The 22,526-nt window shown below is 56.1% G+C and overlaps 1 protein-coding gene across 1 annotated transcript in view; it reads right to left on the reverse strand.

The window, feature by feature from the left end:
* Positions 1 to 383: 383 nt before the first annotated feature.
* PADI6 (peptidyl arginine deiminase 6) overlaps positions 384 to 22,526 on the reverse strand; it is a 24,399-nt gene continuing 2,256 nt past the window's right edge. The window contains exons 2-17 of the mRNA XM_006103946.1: positions 22,362 to 22,433; positions 21,998 to 22,184; positions 19,972 to 20,044; positions 14,968 to 15,035; positions 14,363 to 14,471; positions 13,269 to 13,394; positions 10,145 to 10,326; positions 9,812 to 9,915; positions 7,488 to 7,599; positions 5,656 to 5,763; positions 5,292 to 5,446; positions 4,574 to 4,730; positions 4,326 to 4,449; positions 3,140 to 3,210; positions 1,900 to 2,061; positions 384 to 617 (exon numbers count right to left, since the gene is read on the reverse strand). Coding sequence (XP_006104008.1) covers positions 384 to 617; positions 1,900 to 2,061; positions 3,140 to 3,210; positions 4,326 to 4,449; positions 4,574 to 4,730; positions 5,292 to 5,446; positions 5,656 to 5,763; positions 7,488 to 7,599; positions 9,812 to 9,915; positions 10,145 to 10,326; positions 13,269 to 13,394; positions 14,363 to 14,471; positions 14,968 to 15,035; positions 19,972 to 20,044; positions 21,998 to 22,184; positions 22,362 to 22,433 — 2,044 coding nt within the window. The remainder of the gene's footprint in view (positions 618 to 1,899; positions 2,062 to 3,139; positions 3,211 to 4,325; positions 4,450 to 4,573; positions 4,731 to 5,291; positions 5,447 to 5,655; positions 5,764 to 7,487; positions 7,600 to 9,811; positions 9,916 to 10,144; positions 10,327 to 13,268; positions 13,395 to 14,362; positions 14,472 to 14,967; positions 15,036 to 19,971; positions 20,045 to 21,997; positions 22,185 to 22,361; positions 22,434 to 22,526) is intronic.

Below are 22,526 nucleotides of genomic sequence, written 5' to 3' on the forward strand. Positions count from 1 at the left end.
TCACTAGAGAATTCAAACCATCGGATTCCTACCACTTCCCACTACAGACAGGATGGGGTCCACACAGCCACGTGTCAGCCCCGTCACGTGGGGCAGCCTCACCCAGATGTCCCAGCTGCTCCGCTCCATCCTGAGCCGTTATCCTTCCCAAAACAAGGCAGCCACTGCCAGGATGCACTCAGAACTAGAACTTTAATGGGCAGCTAGTAACCACTTCTCAGCTGAAGAGTTCCCCTCTCTACCCAAAGCATTTGCCGCCCCACTGGATTCTGAGGGATGGGGAACAGGATAAGAAGGGGGTTTCTCAACTCTCCAGGCTCCCCCTTCTCCCCCCCCCCCCCCCCCATAGAGGGGCAGGCAGGGCTGGCAGCACTAGGCCGGGTCTAAGGCATCATTTTCCACCATTTATAGGCAAAGGGCACGCGGCGGACGTTGGCGCAGGCACAGAAGTCTCCGATCTCGGTCATGTAGCAGTCAAAGTCGTTGATGAAGGTGCATTTGAAGCCCAGAGGCTCCAGCAACTGGCAGATCCTCTTTTCCAGGCAGCAGGTGCCCTTGATCTGGGGCCCAAAAGGCTTGGGGATGCCCAGGTGCTTGCCCATCACAATCATCTGCAGCTGTCAGACAGGATGGGCAAGGCCTGGGTGGGCTGGCGCCATGGAAGAAGGCGCCACTGGGTTCAATGCAAGGGAACACCCGGCTGCCGCGGGCTGACTAGACCAGCAATAGCAGGCACATACCCGGCCCTTCTCCAGGCCTGCGTTCATGCAGACATCGCCAGTCAATGGCAGGTCCAGCTCACTTCTGCCTGAGCCTCCCACGGCCCCGCCCAAAACCCTGCCTGGCCAAAGTCTGGCTTCGCCAACTTCCCTGGTTCCCGTCCCTGATCTGTTATTCTGGCCTTCAGTCCTGTCTGCGTCGGTCTTGCCTCCCTCTCCTGGACTGTCCATTTGTTACATCTCAACGCTAGCATCTTTCCCCTTAGAGCAGTGGTCGGCAAACTCATCAGTCAACAGAGCCAAATATCAACAGTACAACGATTGACATTTCTTTTGAGAGCCAAATTTTTTAAACTTAAACTATATAGGTAGGTACATTGTTATTAACTTAATTAGGGTACTCCTAAGGCTTAGGAAGAGCCACACTCAATAGGCCAAAGAGCCGCATATGGCTCTCGAACCACAGTTTGCCGACCACGGCCTTAGAGCAACTCCCACGGCCTGCACCTACTCCCGAGGTCTAGAACGGCTCCTGTGTCATGCCCAGAGGGCCACATGGGTCTTATCAAATTAACAGGTCCCCGTGTGTCCCTGGGTCTCAGAGGAGAGGCAAGTGTTAAAGGAATTAATCAGCCCACACGTCTGAGAAAGGATGCACAGTGTCCACATGGCGGGTTGCCGTTGTATGAGAAAGGCCAGGTCTAGGCCAGGGGTGCCCTAGGCTTGGCCCAGCAGGGGCTCATGTACACGCACACCCCCAACTTCAACTCCTAGTCTACATAGGAGCAGTGCTCCCTGGAGTGGACACTTCCCGTTCCAGATGCTGCCCTGATCACAGGCTATGTTGGCAGGAAGAACCCATCTCGGGAGCTGGCCACCCGCCCTCCTGTCTCAGCCAGCAGCTGCCTGGCCCCTTCGAGTTTGGTGGTAGCACAGCATCCTGGTAAGGTGGCTGTGTAGTGACTACCCTAAGGTTGGGGATGAGCCCAGAGCCAAGCCCATGGTCACTGCTTGGCAAGTCACCCAGCCTGGGCCCCACTCACTGCTCCCATAGGGGTGAGGGGGGGGCGGGTCCTCCCTCCACCTTCTCTCAGCACCATGTATGTCAGGGGACCAGCCAATTGGCTGAACAGCCCCCCACCCCCACCCAGGGGGGCAGCCAGCCCACCCCATGCCTCACCAGGTTGGGGAAGTAGGGCCTGGCGTAGAGTTTCTCCGTCTGCTCTGTGGCGGGCACGTTGCTCAGCTGCTCCAAGCAGAAGAGCTGTGGGATGTGGATGATGTCCCTCTCCAGCAGGCCCAGCTCCCGCTTCAGGATGTCTCGGTTCAGGTTAATGCACTTCTGCGGGCGGGTGGGTGGGCCGGGAGGGGAGTGAGCTCACCACATGGAGGGAGTGGCCTCAAGTAGCTCCCACCTTTCCATCACTCGCTGCTGTGTGTGGGAGTCAAGGCCTGATCTTGGGAGGCCAGGATCTCAGAGCCTGTCACCCTGAGGCAGCTACTAGTCCTGATTCTGTAGCATGGTCCCCTTTGGCCCTCAGGCCTGGCCAGGGTGGGGGACCTGGGCAAGGGCAGGAAGCTGAGGGGCCTTAGGAAGGACGGGAGCAGTGGTCCCCACACGGGCACTGCCCAGCTCAGACCTGGTGCTGCCCAACACCTGAGCATCTCCCTGGTCTGACGCAGGGCTCCTGGACACTACCCAGGACACTGTCCAGGGCTGTTCTGACCCCATACCCGGCCGGCACCCCCCCTGCTGTGCCAGGAAGCCTTCCCTCCCTGTTTTGGCAAAGGTCAGGGCACCAGTGCACCGTGGCTCTGAATACGCCTTTGTCAGGAGCCATGAAGTCCCAGTGGGCCAAAGCAGTTTTGTGCTGACCATGTGACCCCGGGCAACTCTGCCCTTCTTCCAGAAGCTAGGTAATCTCTCCTGGGAACTCCCCCTCCCCGCCCCCCAATGCTTCTCGCAGCCCACAGTCCTCATTTCCAGAGATCCGAGGTGCTGGGTGATTCTGAACAGCGAGCTGATGGGCCCGAGCATTGAGAAGGCCCTGGTCTGTTCCTAAGCCTCTGGTACTCAGCCTCTTAGGGAAGTCAGGGCAGGGGGGCCTCTGCCCGGAGGCGCCGAGCTACAGCACCGTTTTCTGGTCAGACACTGAGTAACAGTGGATGCAGCATGAACTTGGCAGTCCTGTGGGTTCAAACCCAGTACCCAACTCATCAGCTTAGGCCCGTGACCTTACGCTGAGCCGTCATACACAAGATGGGTTTGACTTCACAGGGTGACTTCGAGGATTACAGAAACATAGCTATGCATGATGCTTGGGCTCTAGTAGTTGCTCAATTAGGAGCCTGTCTAGATCGCCAGTGCCTCCCCCACTTTCTGGAGCAGGTCCCTCACATCCTTGACTCCCGGCTCCTACCTCCACATAGTCGTTCTGCTTCCTCATGTCGTCATCATCCAGAAGCTGATTGATGGTAGTGGCCTCCCTCCCTGGAGGAAGGAGAAGGCAGGTGGGCCTGTAGGCCAGGGGGCAGGCAACGCTGTCCAGGGCTGGGGAGACTCAAGCCCTGAGCACAGCCAACGGGGTGTATTCCTGGGCCAGTGACTAGTGTGGTTGGCCTGGCTAGTCTCCAGGGACCCGCCGAGGTCAAAGGTCACACCTGGGTCCATGAAAACCCAGGCAGGACTTTTACTGCCACCGGCCACTCTGTCCCTGGTCGGATGGGGAGTCCCTGCTTTGGGGGAGGCAGCCTAAGACAGGTTAGCAGGTGACTTCAGCCCCATGCACCTTGTACCTGGGCACCTCCGTGCTTTCTGTGGCCCGTACAACCGGGCCACCTTCTACCTGGGACCTTGACCCTTGACCAAGTTATTTAACTTTGCTCCTCCAGTGCCTCATCTTCAGGAACTTCAGTTGGGGTACCAGCGTTCAGCGTGTGGTGTGTGATATGCGGCTCATGCTCTGCAAGGGTCACCTTCTAGGAGGGTGAGATTCCTGGGCCCCTCCCCCAAATTGAGGTGTAGAGCGGGGCCGAAATTCTGCATTTCTAACAGGCACCCAGGGGGCCCTCAGGCATCGCAAGGGTCTAGGGCAGCAGTTGCCAACCTGTCAGACCTCCACCAGTTGGGGACTGCTGGTCTAGAACTCCCAGCGCCCCACCCCATCCCGGGCCCCCACACGTTTAGAACAGGCCTGCCCCGGCCCCAGCCACACCATCCCTGCTGGTCCGCTTATGTCTTCCTTAGGGGCGGCCAGGAGACCCCTGAAGTCCCAGTGCCCAGGTACTTAACCTGACAATCCCTGAATAGTTCCGGAGACTGCAGTCAGCATCTGATCCGTCTCCTCCCACCCCCACCCTGAGCCATCCGCCTGCTGATCGAGTCCCCTCCTCATCCTAGCAGCCTCAGACGTCCCAGAACTTCCGGATCTGCCTGTGCCGTCCCTGTACCGCCCGCCAGAATAGCCCTGCACTGGAGTAGGATGTTCTAACACAGTCCACGCGATGCTTTCATGCTTCCCTGGGAACTTCTCTACCAGGAAAGACAAAGTAAAATGACTCTCCAGAAAGGACGTCTGGGGAAGAAGGGCCGGCTTGTCGCCTTACCGTTAGAAAGGAGCTGGTCCTCCCGCACTTCCTCGAACAGGGCCATGTCCCCATAGCCCTCCTCCTGTTTCTCCTGGAAGAGTTGGTAGCAGGAGCGGGGGCTGGCCAGGAGCAGCCGGAAGCCCTGGGAGACAGAACGAGGGTCAGAGGCCAGCGTCCCCTCCAGAAGCTTCCAAGGGTCTCCAAAAGCAGGTGGAAGCTCCCCCGGCCTTCCCCCCCCCCCCCACCCGTGCAGTCCCGGCACAGACCTTGTCGCCCTCACCCTTGACCTGCGTGGGGACGAAGCACATGAACTGGTCCATGTGGCCGATCATCAGCCAGTCTGAGTAGAGCTCCACCGGGGCCTGGACTTGCTGGGCGTAGAGGAAGTCCCGGAGGTCCTTTCTCATGTCCCGGGCCTCCTTGCTAAAGGGAGGAGGAAGGCACAGCCTCTGAGCCCGCGTGGCCCACGTGGGCTGCCAACTGCTCGCACATGCCAGGCTGCCTTCAGGGAACCGGCTGTTCTAACCCTGGGGCTCGAGCGACTGGCCCATAGGGGGAGGGGTGGCGATTAAGAATCCCTCACTCTGGCCCAACTCGGGACTGAGCCAAGAGAGTCTAGAACCAAGACTAGACCCTGGGACACAGCGTTTCCTGGCTTTGGATGAACGGCCACCAAGAAGTCTAGCTTGGAGGGCGGCCACCTGGAGGCCCGTCTTGTGGAGTCAGTAGGCCATCCTGTGGGGTCACAGGCCAGCCGAGCTTAGCAGGCTGCAATTTGAACCCGGGACCCCCACTCAATGAGTCATTTGTCTGCTTTTCCTCCTGTTAGTCTCCTGAGATTGGCAGGCTCACAATCCTCACGTGAGAGGATAAGGGTTAGGTGACTGGCTGAGTCACGTGGGGGTCAGACAGAGCCAGGTGAACCACCAGGGTCCCTTCCTTTAGTTTGAAGGCATCGAGCCGCCACCTGACCTCTTCCCTCACCTGGGGTAAAAGCTGCCGCCAATGAGGATCCTGCCGAGAGGGTACTCTTTCCCTTTGACCTCGACGGGTGGGGACACCATCAGGTTCCCAATGGAATCCATAGTGATCACCTTACCGTCCTCGGTGGGTCGGGTCACGTAGCCAATCCCCGGGCTCTGGAAGGAGACCCAGCCGGGGCAGGGGTGTTAGGAGGGGTGGGCTTTAAGCCGCAGTCTGACCCCTAATCCAGTCTCTCGGGTAGACCCCCACACCCCTGCCCCCCGAGGCCACCTGGGCCCTCTCCCCTGGCACCCCATCGTTTCTGGGCAGGCAGCAGGCCTGAGAGGTGGGACCGAGTTCAGACCAGCCAAACCGAGCCCCACACCAGGGAGTATTTCATGGGGAATTCTTCGAGGTTGGAGACCCGGGGGGTGTCGAGGACCAAGGAGATGGTCTTGTAGGGCGCCTGGGTGTAGCAGAAGGCCATCTCGTCCTGGAGGGACAGGAAAACAAGTGGGATGTCTTCTCGCTCCATCAGCTGCTTTCCGGCCTGGGACCGGCTCGCCTGGCACAGTGCTCCCTGTACCCGGGCCACCTCCAGGGGGAAAGGGGCAATAAGAACCCCTTCTTCCTGCCAACTCCTGCTGAGCCCTCAAAACTCAGCTCAGGCCCGGCTGGCATGCTCAGTGGTTGAGCATTGTCCTATGAACCAGGAGGTCCTGGGTTTGATTCCAGGTCAGGGCACATGCCAGCTGGATCCCCAGTGTGGGATGTGCAGGAGGTAGCCAATCAATGATTCTCTCTCACCATTGATGTTTCTATCTCTTCCTCTCCCTTCCTCTCTGAAGTCAATAAAAACATTAAAAAAACAACACTTCAGCTCTGCAATGGCCCCTTCTTGGGGTTTTGTCCTGACCCATTCTCCCAGCCATCAGGTTTAAGATGGGCGTCACCTGGAGTCTCACCGTCTGCACCAACCTAGGAACAAGCCTCGCTCGGCTTTATGTCTAAAACCCATTCAGCGTGGACGCATCCCTGAGGCCATGTGGGGAAGCCACGTGACCTCCCCACTAAGCTACGCCAGGCCCTCCAGCAGCTTCTCTCCCATTCCTGCCCCTTCCCCAGACCTGTTCTCGCTCAGCCGGAGGGGTCTTCTCGAACCGAGACCGGAACATTCACACCCTGATGCGTCCCTCAATGTCATCCCACCTTGCTCTGGATTCGCTTCTCTTCCTACCGTTGGCTGAAGAGGACCCCGACATACGACCCAGCACCTACCTGGCCTGTGACCTCTGCACTCTGACCTGGCCCGCCCAGCCCCTTTTCGTAGTGCAGCCCACATTACGACCTGCAGGCAGCTGTCCTCTGCCCAGAGGGCTCCTGCTTCCAACCCAATCTTTGCCTGGCCAGCTCCGGGTTTCCCGAGATTGAAGGCTTTCCACCCTGACCACCTCGCTTGGTCTAGTAACTCACGACATCACCTCATTTCTTGCATTTATAGCACTGGAGTTCGGTGTCTTTGCTAGAGCAGGGGCAGGGTGGTCCCTTCTATTTTATCTCTAACACTTAGAATGGTGCCCAGCATGTGGCAATCACTCAGCTATTTGTAGAGGATGGAGCACCAGGGGACTTCCTGCTCTCAGATCGGCTGGACCCTGGAGCAATGCGCCAGCTTGGCCCACCTGTAGCTGAAGGTGCCGGACCCTTCAGCTGCCTAGGGCAGTGGTGGCGAACCTATGACACACGTGTCACAGGTGACACGCGAACTCATTTTTTTGGTTGATTTTTCTTTGTTAAATGGCATTTAAATATATAAAATAAATATCAAAAATATAAATCTTTGTTTTACTATGGTTGCAAATATCAAAAAATTTCTATATGTGACACGGCACCAGAGTTAAGTTAGGGTTTTTCAAAATGCTGACACGCCGAGCTCAAAAGGTTCGCCATCACTGGCCTAGGGTGTTCCGTGGTCCTGACCACGTGCACTGAAATAGGAGGTAGACTCTAAGCTCCGTTCCTTAGGGGCTATGACATGGGCTAAGTCATTTCACCTGAGCCTCCATCCACTGAAGTCCTAAAAGCAGAGGCACCTCTAGTTAGGCTGAGCTTCGCTGGGAAGGTTGACCAGAAGCCTGAGATGCCCGTTGTGTGGGCTACAGTCGGAATCTCCCCTGCCCTCCCCCCACCGACAGGTCTCCCCAGGTGGGGCGTTACCTGGAGCCACCTGCCCAGGCGGTTGGGGTCCTCGTAGACAGACGCCACCTGGCTCTTACTCTTCTCGCTGAGCTCGGTCACCGTCTTCACAAAACCTTGCACCTGCAGCTCTCTGCCGGGGGAGAGAAGCAGGCGCTGGGAAGGCCTTGGGGCTCCCCCGTGGGCAATACCTTGCTGTCCCAGGGAAGGGGGCACCTCCTTGCGGTCAGGAGAGATTATGTCCCTGCCCGCGAGATATGGAGAGTGCTGTCCCCCAAGCGTAGGGACACGGGCTGGTAGCTCAGAGCACTGGGCCCAGCTCATGGCGGGGTCTGGTCCAGAACTGTTAGCATCTGTTCCCGCTCTGGTGGCCTAGGCTCTGTCCTCATCCGCAGCCACATCCACATTACCTTCCACCCCTGCCTCAGGCAGCTGGGGAGCCGCCCCAGGCTCTCCTGCCTGAGCCTACCCAGAGGGCCGACTCCTCTCCCCAGGGGGCTGTATTTCCACCCCGAGAAGTCAAGAAGCGAAGTGTCCCCTTGAGATGGCCAATGAGGTTGTCATGTTTGTACGGGTAGCAGGGGGTGGGCCTTAAATCCTAGGATCTTAGCACAGTTATCCTGTCCACAATGTATGTTTGTTCCTATGGAGATAAACAATGATCTTTGAGATTAAGAAGATCGCCCGTTTTATAAACAGATCCCGAGTTGAATGCCAGCAAGGTCACACTATCGGAAAGTGTCAGAACGGGGGTTCTAGCTTGGTTCTGGGTATAAAACTTGCATCCCCATTCTATGTTATTGTTCCAAAAACGCCGTTTCTGGGGTCTACGAGGCTACAGGAGCTGATCAGCCTGACGAGGTCTAGGGCGGCCTTGAGGATGTGTGCTGGGTAAGGACGGGTAGCCCCAGTGTCACAGCCATCCGTGGCTAAGCTGGATCAAGCCGTGCCTGAATCCCACCACTATGGGGACTCCCAGAAGACCAGGGTTTCAGCTGATGCCTCCTGTGAGTGAACAACATGTCTTTTTCATTTTCTTTTGTTAATCCTCACATGATGTTTTTTTCCATTGCTTTTTTAGAGAAAAAGTGAAAGGGAGGGGAGGGGGGAGAGAGAGAAACATTGATGTGAGAGAGGCACACTGATTGGTTGGTGACCTGGTTCTACATCTGAGGCCAGGAATAGAACCCAAGACTCTTTAGTGTGTGGGAAAATGCTCTAACCACTGAGAAACACTGGCCAGGGCTGAACAACGTGTCTTCAGGTACAAAAGACAAAGATGGAAGAGCTGGAGTCTGTCATGTGTTATCAGCAACACTCCTCGAGCTCCTGTCTTTTCCGTTCTCATTCTGAAACCTGCCGTTCCTCTGTGGACCCTGCTCCCCAGCAGCCCCCCTCGGAAGAGCTATTTTTCCTTTATGCCCCACGGGCCTGGCGGAGGCTGTGGTCCTCCTCGCCACGCGTTGCTGCCTCCGGGCCATCGTGGCCTCTCTGGGTCCTTGACAGATCTCATTACCGACCCTACCTCAGCCTTCTAGCCCGAGATCTTGATCTAATGTCCAGTCCCATCCACGCCCTCTCCCCTGCTCGCCCTGTCCAGTCACCAGGCCAGAGGCTTGACCTCACGGGGACCTCTGGCCCTGGACTGCTCTTGTTCCCATCACTCTGTCCCTTCACCTTCCTTCCTCCCCGCTCCGAGTCTAGGATGCGTCATAATGATACCCTGGCCCACCACCCACCTGGGCTTATTTGCCTGGCAAACCTCCAACCCTGGGAGACCTGGTTCTGTGTTCCTGCTTCCCCACAACTGAAGCCCCGAAAACAGACCAGTCACCATGGGCGCTTCCCCAGGTGTCAACCTAGAAAGGCCCTCAGCACTGGCGGACTTTAAATCATTGTACTTGGGGTCTGTTACAGCCCCAAGGCCATGCCCCGATACACAGGGGCCGCGGGGCCCTGCTGGCCTTGACCTAGTCCCCCTCCTTCCCTCCATCCTCCTGTCCCCTGCCTTCTCCCAGCTCTGCAGGCCTCCTTGCTGTCCCCAGAACACTCTCATCCTTGCCATTCCTTCCTCTTACCTCGCGGTAGGGCGCTCAGTGCTCCCTGAAGTAATGCCGTTTACTTGTCGGCCTCCCCTAGCACCTGGGAGGGACCGCTCACTGCTCCATCCCTCGCACTGTAAGTGCTCAGACCCCTTTGAGGACCCTCGGGGACCAGGCAGCTCAAAGGGAAGGACTTCACTTTCCTGGGGAGAAGTCTAGTCCTCTACTCAACCGCCCACAGACAGATAAAAGGGGGTGCTGGGGAGGAAGTGGCCTGGCACAGGCAGCCAGAGGGGTTCTCACCTGCACAGGTAGATCTCTAGAGGCATCTGGGTGCTCGGGGTGAAGATGCAAGGAGCCACCCTGAACACGACCATGTCCTTGTGCATCAGGGTCTCTGGAATTAACTGCTATAGGAGACAGGGTCCTATTGGTGACCTGGGTCCACATCTCCCGCCCCCGGCCTCCAGCTGCTCAGTGCGGCCACCTGCAGGCACTCACCTGTGCTGTCTTTCCTCCAAGAGGGCAGGAGACTCCAGCTCCACCCCCCACGCCTTCTGCCCTCTCCCCGCAGCGGACACTGCCCCTCCCCACACAGTCCCTGCTGCAAAGGTGGTGGCCTCCTCGGGGACTTACCGTGTTTTCAGACTCTTCCACCAGGGCGACCGAGTAGGAAATCAGGCCGGAGAAGCTGGCGGATGGGAACTCCGTGGCTTCCACGTAGAAGGTCTCCTTCAGGGAGCTCTCCAGGGGGGGAAAGGTGTAGGTGTGGCAGCCAGGCCCCAGCACCAAGTCGAAGGTGAAGGTGTCCGAGTGGTCTGCGAGGAGGGAGAGGATGGACAGACCAGCTGTCACCTCACCTGCTGGCCCAGGGTCCCGGCTCCTCCCTCACAGCTCGCTTCTGCTGCCGCTGGCCGGGTAGAAGCTGGGCCAGCTGGGCATGCTCCTGGGGCCTCCTGCTTCTAGTCTTCCAGAGGCTTCTCTGCTGGCCCCGAACCAGGCCTCGAGGCGTCAGACTGAACAAGGCGAGTTCCACCAGGACCCCCACAGCTCCCCAGCCCGGAGGCACAGCCCTTTGGATTCACTGCAGGGGTTCCAACTGTGTGACTGTGCAGGGGGCAAGGGAAGGGCGTTCCCAGCTTCATAGACTGGGTCACAGCTGGCCGCCCCTAGAGTTGCTGCAGACCCAGCACCTTCAGCCACTCCAGGGCCCTGGGCTCCCCATAGCTGCTCCCCCCTAAGATGCTTCGCTATGTAGCAGGGGCGAGAGGGTCCCAAGTTCACCTGCTACAAGCCCCTTACCAGCCCTCTCAGTTCTTCTGCACGTGACCTTCTGACCCAGTTGCTGGTTTTAAAACAAAGCTAAGGTTTCATTGCGGACTTACTATGTGCCAGGAACTGTGGGGAAGGCTCACCGGCTCATTGGCCTCCTCACCCCCGAGAGGCAGGTGCTATGATTATCATACCCATATCCGGATAAGGAGGGAGAAGAAGTGGCAGGAAGCCTATGACCCAAGCACGACATGGTCATCTTACCTAGAAGGCCCTTCGGGCCCTCGCCTCACAAGCTGGCCCTGTTCCCACGCTGGACACAGGCTTGTCCATTATATCTTTTATATATATACTAGGGGCCCGGTGCACAAAAATTTGTGCACTGGGGAGGGGGTTCTCTCAGCCCAGCTTGCCCCCTATCACATACTGGGAGCCCTAGGGGATGTCCTACTACCTGCTCCCTGCTCCCCTTGGGGAGCGGGCCTAAGCCACAGTCTGGCCTCCCTTTGTGGGAGGCGACCGGGCTGATCAGGGGAAGGCGCCAGCCCCATCACCCCGCTGCTGCAGCCACTGCCAGTCACCGCAGCCACCAAGGTGTTTTCATCAACACGGACTCCAGTCCTTTTACCATGAAAAAATGACAACTTTCTTTAGGCATTTTCAAGAAGTGTCTTTCATAGGATATGACATTTCTTTCTTTCTTTATCCTCACCTGGGGATATGTTTCCATTGATTTTTAGAGAATGTGGAAGAGAAAGGGAAAGACAGAGAGAAACATCAAAGTGAGAGGAACACTTTAATTGGTTCCTCCCTGGAGCCAGGGAGGAACCTGCAACCTAGGTACATGCCCTTGGTCAGAATTAAACCCAGAATCTGCATTGGGCAGGCCGAGGCATTATCCACTGAGCCAAACTGGCTAGGACAGGATATGACATTTCTTAACCCTCCAGCAGCAGACCTTCATTTTTTTCTCCAGGAGTGTGGTAAAAAAAAACCCTAGATCACTTTTTGGACTCTTATTACCCAAGTTACTAAGAATATTACCAGTGGCATACAGGGAGCTTAACCAATCAGCAGTCAGAAAAGTGTTTCCTCTGTAGTTCACACCAATTGCTGGTTTGGCCCCTGCCCAGGCCTAACGCCTCTGGCGAGTCATTAGCCCTGGGCCAGGGCACCCTCAGCTGCAAGCCACCGTGGCCATCAAGGATCGCTGGCTGGCTGCGCCCCGGTTCCGGCCACCACCACCATCAAGGATCACTGGCTAGCTCCTCCCCGGCCCAGGCCTAAAGCCTCTGGCCGAGGCATTAGGCCTGGGCCAGGGCACCCCCAGGTCCCCGCCACCGCAGCCATCAACGATCCCTGGCTGGCTCCTCCCTGACCCAGGCCTAAAGCCTCAGGCCGAGGTTTTAGGCCTGGGCCCGGGCACCCCCAGCTCCCACCGCCGCCGCCGCCGGCTCCGCCCTGGTTCCCCACCTCCGCCGCCATCAACCATCGCTGGCTCAATGATCGCTGGCTGGCTCCTCCCTTACCCAGGCCTAAAGCCTCAGTCTGTGGCTTGGAGCCGACATATGCAAATTAGCCGCCATCTTGGTTGTCAGTTAATTTGCATATACTCACTGATTAGCCAATGAAAAGGGTAGCGGTCGTACGCTAATTACCATGTTTCTCTTTTATTAGTGTAGATAGTTTTTTATTGATTTCAGAGAGGAAGGGAGAGGGAGAGAGAGAAACATCAATGATGAGAGAGAATCATTGATCGACTGCCTCTTGCACCCCCCCTACTGGGGATTGAACCTGCAATCCGGGCATGTGCCCTTGACTGGAATCAAACCCAGGACCTTTCAGTCCGCAGGCTGACGCTCTACCCACTGAGCCAAACCAGCTAGGGCAGGCTGGTCCATTATAAACCACAGGTTCAACAAAGGCCCGGCTGAAGCTAAACATGGATCCACTTTCTAGAACAGGGGCAGGCCGCCTGCCTGCCAGATTGATAAGGGCTGAAGGTGGCAATGTGCGATGTGGTGCCCGAGACGGACATGCCAGCATCGCTGCCCCCGGCTTCCTGGCCTCTGCATTCTGGAGCCCAATCTAGTGGGGTCCTGGTTCAGAAATGTCCGAAATGCAGGCCGTTCCTCTGGCAGGAGAAACGGGGAGGAGCCGTTACCTAATCTGCATAGGCAATCACTCTCGTTCTAGCTATTGTGCATGTCGCCTCCTCCAGACAGGAAAACCCTGCAGGACAGGCACCCACACTGGGGAGAGAGGCCCCGGGGTGCAAGGCCTTACCCACGTGTGTAGACAGTTCAGTGGCTGTGGCAGCCAGACAATCCTAGGCATACAGGTCTGGCCACAACAGACCCTGGCCTGCGCCTCTAGGACCCCAGCAGGTTCCCCTGCACAGGGTCTGAGCGGACCCTGCGGCGTGGGGGGTGTAGCCACAGCTCACCTGGAGGTGAGGGAGGAGGCAGAGCTGGTACAAAGCACTCACCTTGGGGCCGATAGACTCTCGCCTTCTTGGCCTCTTCCTTGGAGGTGTAGAGAACCAGCCGGCAAGTCTTTAAGAAGCAGGTGGGCCCCTGGACGCTTAGCATCATCGGGGACAGATTGTTTATTTCTGGGCAAGAGACAAGGCCAGGTTCGGGGTGTCTGGAGGCCAGCACTTCGGGGACCGGGGCTTGTGTATTGGAGTGCTGGGACCTCCACCCCCTGTGCTGGCCCAGGCCGCCCAGGCCTGTGTTACGTCTCGCTCCCCGGGAGGCCACAGGAAGCTTGCGATCCTTGGGCCCACTTTGAGCGAGGATAGCCCTGACCCCATGGGGCAGTCCACAGGCACCTAGAACGAGGCCTGGCGTGGTCAGCTCAGCGAGGGGTTCCCCTCCAGCCTTGGTGTAAACGGCTAAGACCTAGAACCTAGGTCCCGACCCCACCTTGGGACCAGACCGAGACTGCTTTTGCCTGAGACTGTCAGGGTTCCTGCCCCGGACTCAGAGGGCTTTTAGAAGAGTCTTACATGCCCCTTTGAGTCTTCATTTAGTCTTCTAGTCCACCTTGTAACTCAGCGGTTCTCAACCTGTGGGTCGCGACCCCTTTGGCGGTCAAATGACCCTTTCACAGGGGTCTCCTAAGACTATCCTGCATATCAGATATTTCCATTACGATTCATAACAGTAGCAACATTACAGTTCTGAAGTAGCAACAAAAATAATTTTATGGTTGGGTCACAACATGAGGACCTGTATTTAAAGGGCCGGAAGGTTGAGGACCACTGTTAAGGCATCGGTGTCACGCCCATTTTACAGATGGCAAAACAAGGTCAGGGACGTCAACATGCTCAAGTTCCTAGCCAGGAAGTAACTGTGTGTTACAGGACATCAGAGCCCATGCTCTCCCCATTGGGCCGTGGGGCCTCCTCCTTCCTACTTACAAGCTTCAAGCCATTGATAAGAGACTTGATTGGCCCGGATCAGGGACCTGGGCCTGGAATCTGGGTTGGCTGAGGGGCGGGGCCATGAAGCTGGGGCAAGGCAGAGAGCCCCAGGAGGGAAGGTGGCAGCATCCCTGGTCGGGGTGGTTCTTTCTTACCCTCAGGCAAGAACACCTTGGTCTTGTCTCCGTCCTGGGCCTTGCCATCCGGGGTGCAGTTCACCAGCAGGATGGCTCCCCAGCCACTGGGGCCCCAGGCCCAGTTTTTCTGCAAAGACGATAGGAATGTTGGCTCAGGAAGATGTCAGGTGAATCCTCTGCTTCCCAGATGCCTCCCCCCTCCCCCCTCATCGGGGGCAGAGCCAAGTTGTTCTTCAGGGTGATGGGAACCTCTAGGTCAGAATCTGCCAGCTCAAGTGTCTTACAGCCCGAGGTCCGTGGACCAAGAGCAAGGGAACACTGTCCAGGGATGGGCCACCAGCTTTCTGCCTGGGGTCAGGGGAAGTGGGGACTGAGGACCAGTGGAGGAGACGCGTCCCATCTGATGGGGACCGCTAACCCCCTGCTCTTGCTGGCTACACCACCAGGCGTGGATGTCAACCCAGTGTTGCCAGGCGTTCTTGTTTTGTGAAAAGCTAGAAATGGGCTTTATCAGCTCCGATCTATGTTGCAGCACTTCGACAGACATGAGGAAGGTCACATAGCAAGGTTGCTGCTGGGTCCGGCTCCGGGGCCCCGGTCTGCACCCGCCCCCGCTGCCTCACCTTAGCCCATTTGTCACTCGCCACCTGCACTTGCCCGCTGCGGTAAATGTCCACGTCCAGGGAGACCTCTGCAACGGGAGGGAAAGGTCGGCCTTGGACTGCTGGGTGCAGCCTCAGAGCCGTGGCTAAGCCCCCGGGGCTGCCCAAGGCCGGCAGCAGGGCCTTTGGGGTGCGCTCGGTTTAGCAGAGAAAGTTCCCCGCTTCTTGTGAGGAAGCCTAGAAAGGCCCAAGTAGTTCCATGTCTCCCCCAGCCTCTTGGGAACTCGAAACAAGTCCACTGTGGTCACGATGCCACTGCGTGCCTGGTGACCGATCCCCAGGGGACCCCTACCTGGAAGGCTCGCCTCCCCAGCCTTCTGGAAGGCTCCTGGCGCTCTAAGACATCGGAAGGGCTCAATACCTGGCCACCGCAAGCCCCTTTAGCGCTTAAGGACCCGGGCTCCGCCCAGGTATCACCGTAGAGGCCCTTCCTGCCATCTACGGTTCACGTTCTCCCCCTCCCCACCACTAAGCGACCACCGTACGGCTTTTCCAGTCGCAGCTTTTGGCATCCGACATGCTGTTTCCCAACCGGAATGTCAGGGCCATGGGAACGGACGTTGGCTGCCCTGTGCACCGGGCACTGAGCTTAGGCCCCGATGCCAGCCAGGAACCAGGGACCCTTCTAGGTTCTAGGGCCACAGCTGCATGCCAGACGGGCCCTTTCTCCTTCAAGTGTAAAGCTGTGTGTGCACACCCACAAGCGGAAGGGGGAGAAGACATAAGCAACACATATCTGTCCGATGGTAAAAGTGCCATGGGAAGGAGGAAGGGGATGGAGCGGGTTGTCTGTTTTAAATGATCAGAGAAATCTTCCAAGTGGAAATGTGACCAGAGCCCCGAAGGAGGCCAGAAAGCGATCCGTGTTAATATCGGGAGGAAAAGCAAATCGCATAGGAAGTGCAAGGTGGCAAGGTCAAGGGTCAAAGACACACACGTGCCAGGGCAGAGTGAGCGAGAGGAAGAGAGATAGGGTGCAGGTTAGAGGTCCTGTGGGCTAGCTCTGTGGGTAACGGTAAGGGGGGGCGCAGGGGGGAGGGGAGGAGGGAGACACTGGCTTTCTTCCAAGGCCATGGAAGCAGTGGGGGGCTCAGATCCAGGGAGACAGCTGATATCCTGCCACAGGTGAGCTGCTCGGGGGGCTGAGCTAAGACTGGACCTGCCAAATGGCAAGGACGGAGCAGGGAACCCCACTGGGGGGCCTGCACAGTGACACAGGCAAGAGAGGACAGCGGCTCAGACCAGGCTGAGGGCATTGCACGTGGCGAGTAGCTGGATTCCAGCTAAACTTAAGGTTTAGCACAAGATTCTCGGATCAACACAGGCCACAAGGAGAATAAGGGTGGCACCAAGGTGCTTGGTCGGATCAGCCTAAAGCCGTGGTCGGCAAACTGCGGCTCGCAAGCCACATGCGGCTCTTCGGCCCCTTGAGTGTGGCTCTTCCTAAGCCTTAGGAGTACCCTAATTAACTTAATAACAATGTACCTACCTATATAGTTTAAAAAATGTGGCTCTCAAAAGAAATGTCAATCGTTGTACTGTTGATATTTGGCTCTGTTGACTGAGTTTGCCGACCACTGGCCTAAAGGATTGACTATCTACGGTGATGAGGAAGGGAATTTAAAATAGGTGCTTGGGGTAGAGAGATCTGTCCAGTTTGGGATATACTACGTTCACAGTGTTGGTTAGACACTCAAGAAGTTGTGCTGGGTCAGCAGATAGCCAAGCCAAGTTTATGGGAGACGCTCAACTAGAGTTTGGGGAGTTGTCTGACTGTAGAGCCATGTGACAAGCTGCCCGAGCCCCGAGGCACTGCAGGGCTCCAGGAGGATCCAGCAAAGCATCGGAGAAGGAACAGCCGCTAGTAGCAGGGAAACTGAGGGCAGGGTCCCTGGAGTGTTTCAAAGGGAACATCCAAAGATAACCAGTTGGGAGAAACCAAGATGGTGGCATAGGTAAACACCGGAGATTGCTGCCTCGCACAACCACTTCAAAAATACAACTAAAAGACATAATGGACATCATCCAGAACCACAGGAACGCTGGCTGAGTGGAATTTCTACAACTAGAAGAGAAAAGCATACCGAGATTCAGAGGAGGTGCAGTGCCGAAGTAAAATACAAAGGTGCGGAGGTGCATGCAGAGAAAGCTGGCAGCTGAGGACACGATTGTCTTTTTCAATCAGGAGGGAGTCTCAGGCTCTGAGCTCCAGTTCTGGGTGAGTCTCTGGGGACCCAGGCTCATACGGGAGAAAGGGGACTGTCTGGCATCGGTCGGACCTCGAGGGCAGCTTTTTCTCTGAGGCACTTGCAGCGATAGCCAGGACCTCTGAAGGCAGGACTGAGAGCAGCCATACTGCTAGCTCCGCACGCCCTGTTGATTCCCTGGGACCCCGCCTCCCCCCCGCCCCCCAAGCTGTGCAAGGAGGCTTTTGCATGTGAAAGGCCTGGCCCTTTGTAATCTGAAAATAACTTAACAAACTGCAGCTGCCCCAAGGCCCCAGGGCAACTTGCATTGCTTTACAGCTGGCTTCTGCTGGGTAGCCGCAGGCAGAGGCTAGATTAGCACCTCCTTAGATCCAAGAACCAGTGTACTCAGTGGTCAGAGTGGGACTTTCCCAATTACAACTCCTCAGATCTATAAGGGACACACTCAGGGGGCAGACTCAGTGAGCACCAAAGCTCCACTGAAGCAAGCCTAGCCCCATAAGGGTGTCTTCAGCACAGAAGATCTCCCGCCTTAGACACAGCTGATTCTCACAGCCAATTGGCCTGGAGGTCAAATCCTCCCAGTTTTACCTACAACAATCAAGGCTTAATTACAACAAGACTGTGCACAAAGCCCACAAGGGGGTGCACCAAGAGTGTCTACCTCAGGTAACTGGGACACTTAGCACAGAAAGCCACTCTATCGACACAGCGAAGCATAAAAAATGCAGAGACAAAGAAACAGGACACAAATGACAGAATTGGAGGAAAGCAAACTGCTGGATATAGAGTTCAAAACCACACTTTTTAGGTTTTTCAAGAATTTTCTAGAAACCGCCAATAAATGTAGTGAGATCCTCAAGAAATCTGGTGAGACCCTTGATGTTGTGATAAAGGACCAACTAGAAATTAAGCATTCACTGACTGAAATAAAGATTATACAGACTCCCAACAGCAGACCAGAGGATCGCAAGATTCAAGTCAAAGATTTGAAATACGAAGAAGCAAAAAACACCCAACAGGAAAAGCAAAATGAAAAAAGAATCCAAAAATACGAAGATAGTGTAAGGAGCCTCTGGGACAGCTTCAAGCGTACCAACATTCGAATTATAGGGGTGCCAGAAGATGAGAGAGAGCAAGATATTGAAAACCTATTTGAAGAAATAATGACAGAAAACTTCCCCTACCTGGTGAAAGAAATAGACTTTCAAGTCCAGGAAGCGCATAGAACCCCAAACAAAAGGAATCCAAAGAGGACCACACCAAGACACATCATAATTAAAACGCCAAGAGCAAAAGACAAAGAGAGAATCCTAAAAGCAGCAAGAGAAAGAAAATCAATTACCTACAAGGGAATACCCATATGACTGTCAGCTGATTTCTCAACAGAAACTTTGCAGGCCAGAAGGGAGTGGCAAGAAATATTCAAAGTGATGAATACCAAGAACCTACAACCAAGATTACTTTACCCAGCAAAGCCATCATTCAGAATTGAAGGTCAGATTAAGAGCTTCACAGATAAGGAAAAGCTAAAGGAGTTCATCACCACCAAACCAGTATTATATGAAATGCTGAAAGGTATCCTTTAAGAAGAGGAAGAAGAAGAAAAAGGTAAAGATACAAATTATGAACAACAAATACACATCAACAAGTGAATCTAAGAATCAAGTGAATAAATAATCTGATGTACAGAATGAACTGGTGATTATAATAGAATCAGGGACATAGAAAGGGAATGGACTATTCTTGGGGGGGAAAGGGGTGTGGGGGGTGCGGGAAGAGATTGGACAATAACCGTGCACCTATGGATGAGGACAGTGGGTGGGGAGTGAGGGCAGAGGGTGGGTGGGAACTGGGTGGAGGGGAGTTATGGTGGGCAAAAAGAGGAACCAATGTAATAATCTGAACAATAAAGATTTAATTTTAAAAAACAAAACAAAGATAACCAGTTGTATTAAACGCTGACAGAGTTCAAGGGAGAGGAAGATCGAGGCGACCACTGGCCTCAGTGGAGTAAAAGTTAGGATCCTCAATAAGGGCAGTGCATGTGTGAGGGGTGTCTGATTGGGGGAGGTTCGAGAGGGAGGGAGAAGTTGAGGATGCAGAGATGGCTCCACAGGAGCAGAGAGGTGGAGAGTGAGTTTGAATATAATATAGAGGGTGTCCCCCCAAATGTACATACACTTTAACAGCTGATAGCTCAATTTTGAAAATGAAAAATATTTTTAATAAACATTGCCTTTATCATTACTCAAAGTGTGTACATACATTTTGGGGGGGGGGGACACCTGTAGAATTGGATTGAAGAGACTAAACGGTACAGCTTATCTTTAAGAGAATAGCCATTATAGCTTGTGCTGGACTGACCCAGAAGAGGGGAGAGGTGGTGGCTGCCTACATCAGTTAAGAATTAGGAAGGAATGTTCTTCGATAGGAGCGAGCGGGGAAAGGGTCTGGTGTGATCAAGTTAACTTTGAACCGGACACTTCATCCGTTGTGCCAGAGGCGGTGAGTGTTGGCACCAGACACGGGTAGGTGGGTCGATGACAGGAACACGGGGACAGACTGCGTCCGTCCTGAGACTTAGGTCACAGTGAGGGGGGTGGAGAGAAGTGGCTGAGCTCGAGGAGGGAGTGCGCGTGGGCATGTCGTGTGCACCCATCGAGGGCCCATGGAAGGCATCTCATTCCTGGGACAGCCCCTTCCCTGGCCTCTGCCGCCCCCACCCCTCCTCTCCAGGGGTGGGAACCCCACTCACCGATGCCAGTGAGGAAGAGCTCAGCGGTGGCCACCGGGACCTTCACATCTGGCTGATAGTACGAGACCGAAACCTGTGGAGACAGCATCCAGAACCCGTGGGAGCACTGAAGGCAGGAGCGGGGCCTGGGCCACGCACCCGATCCAGCCCCTTGACCTTGGCCTCACATCTGACCTCTGGCTGTGAGCGGGACAGGCCTACTGTGCTGGAACTCAGTAGGTGAAGAGCAACCCGTTCAACATGCCGTGACCACTCCAAGGACTTGCACGCTCGGGCCTTCTAACCACCCCTCCAGGTGGGCTCTACCCCGAGGGCAGAGGGACCCAGGACTTGCCCTTGACCTTCATCCAAGAAGGGGGGTCACACAGGACTGAAGATCCAGGCCACTGGCTCTGGAGGTCACGCTTTAAAACAACATTCTCCCTGCCCTAACCGGTTTGGCTCAGCGGATAGAGCGTCGGCCTGCGGACTGAAGGGTCCCAGGTTCGATTCCGGTCAAGGGCATGTACCTTGGTTGCGGGCACATCCCCAGTAGGGAGTGTGCAGGAGGCAGCTGATCAATGTTTCTCTCTCATCGATGCTTCTAACTCTCTATCCATCTCCCTCTCTGTAAAAAAAATCAATAAAATATATTTAAAACGACATCCTCCTCACTCTACCTCCCTCCTGGGGTTCACCTGTCACCCCATGAGGCGGGCAGTGGGGCCTCCTGTAGGTTAAGCCACTCGCTCAGAAGGAAGTGGGACACCAGGGCGGGGACTGGAGTTGGAACTCAGTCTTTCCTGCAGACAGAGGCCCGCCCTTCAGCCACTGGCCTTGACCAGGCTTCACCACGAACCTGAGAACCAGACATGAGCTCAGCCACACCTACATGCCCGTGACCTCCTCAGTGGGAGCTCGTGTCCTCCACGGTCAAGCTTCTCATGCCGCCGCCCCTTCTGACAGCGCTGGAGGCTGAGCCCTGGGCAGAGAATGCCTCCCAGCCACCTGGGCTCCGTGGGGACACATCACAGCCTCAGTTCTCTCCTGGGAGACTCGAATGCTCGTCTAATTGTACTCCCTGCCCCTCGGGAACTGTCTGCCCAGGGCACAGTGTCGCATGGGTATGTACCACCCACCTGCCATCCCAGCCGAACCCTCCCAGCGGGCCACGCCAGCAGGCTCTGCTGGTAGGCGGCGAGCCCTGAACGTGCCTCATGTGCCTCTCACCCTCAGCATCTCAGTGGAGCCACCTGGAGAGCCGTGAGCTACCCCGAGGTTGACTTAATTGGTGGGGGCTGTGGCTCAGGTGTTGAGCGTTAGAGTCCCTGGCGCTTCTAATTACTCTGCACGAGGGACCAGCTCCCTCCAGGAACCACCACCAGAGCCTCACGCAGATGAGCCTCAGGGCCTGTCCTACCAGGTGGACGTCAACCCACCTGCCACAGGTGCCCCGTTAGAGAGACACTTGCCCAGGAGAGAGAGCACAGACTTGGCTTGAATCCAGGACCAGCCCCCCCCCCCCCCCCACTCTAGGTACGCCACTGAAGGTCAGATAGGTCCCTCTGTGCCTCTGTTTCCTCGGATGGAAATGGGGGAAAGATACCTAGCACATAGCATCGCATTAGCTCTTAGTTTTCATTAGAATCTCCGCCTCCGGAGAGACTAGCCTTAGCCAAAAAGCGCATGGGCGTTCTGCTGCCGAAACCTTTTAAGGCAGATTTTTAAAAGCAGCCGGTTTGGACGCTGGCCCAGCGTGGTGGTCAGAAGCACACACGGAAACAGGCCTGTCTGAGCTTGAATCCCGGTTCTGCTGGTTACCGGCTTGGGCAGGGCACTGCCTCTCAGGGCCCCGGTCTCTTTATCCGTACAATGGGGTCCTGGGGTGCCCAGCTCACAGGTTTGTTGTGAGCCTCGAAGAAGATCAGACATGCAAAACACTTGGCGCCCAACTTTTCACAGACTCGGGCAACGCCTGCTGTGAGGAGGGAGACCCCGTGGCGTTAGCTGCCCCCTCCCCCAACCCCTGCCTCGCTCCCGGGCCTACCTTGTCCTCCTTGCTGATGTCAGAGCTGGGGAACTTCACCATCACCAGCACATCCATGGGCTCACACAGAAGCAGCCGGGTGCTGGCCCCCTCCTTGTTGGTTACCGCGGGGACCAGGTGGGAGAGGTTCAACAAGATCCTCGGGGAGCTGCTGATGGTGAAGGACGTGCACTTGCTCGGGGCACACCTGTTGGCCCGACAGACAGACTTTAGGGCCTGGCCTCCCCGCCTCTCTCCCCTGGGGGCTGAGGCACCCTAACTTAGGCTCGGCAGTGGGGGGGGGGGTCCTAGGACAACTTCAGCCTTACTCTAAGGACCCCGAGTCCTCTCTCCCACAAGCTCCTGCTCAGACCCACCCTCTCACCAATGCCCAGAAATGACCAAAGCTACATCTTCCTCTATAACCCCAGCTCCCAGGGAGTAGCCACAGGGGACCCTGTAGCAGAGAGACGTGGCAGGGACTGGAGGGGTCAGCTATAACCCGGGAGACCTGCCTCTTCCCGCTCAGCCTCCTGTTACAGAGTCTCCT

The sequence above is a fragment of the Myotis lucifugus genome, unplaced genomic scaffold, assembly GCF_000147115.1.
Source record: "Myotis lucifugus unplaced genomic scaffold, Myoluc2.0 scaffold_523, whole genome shotgun sequence".
Classification (NCBI taxonomy): domain Eukaryota; kingdom Metazoa; phylum Chordata; class Mammalia; order Chiroptera; family Vespertilionidae; genus Myotis; species Myotis lucifugus.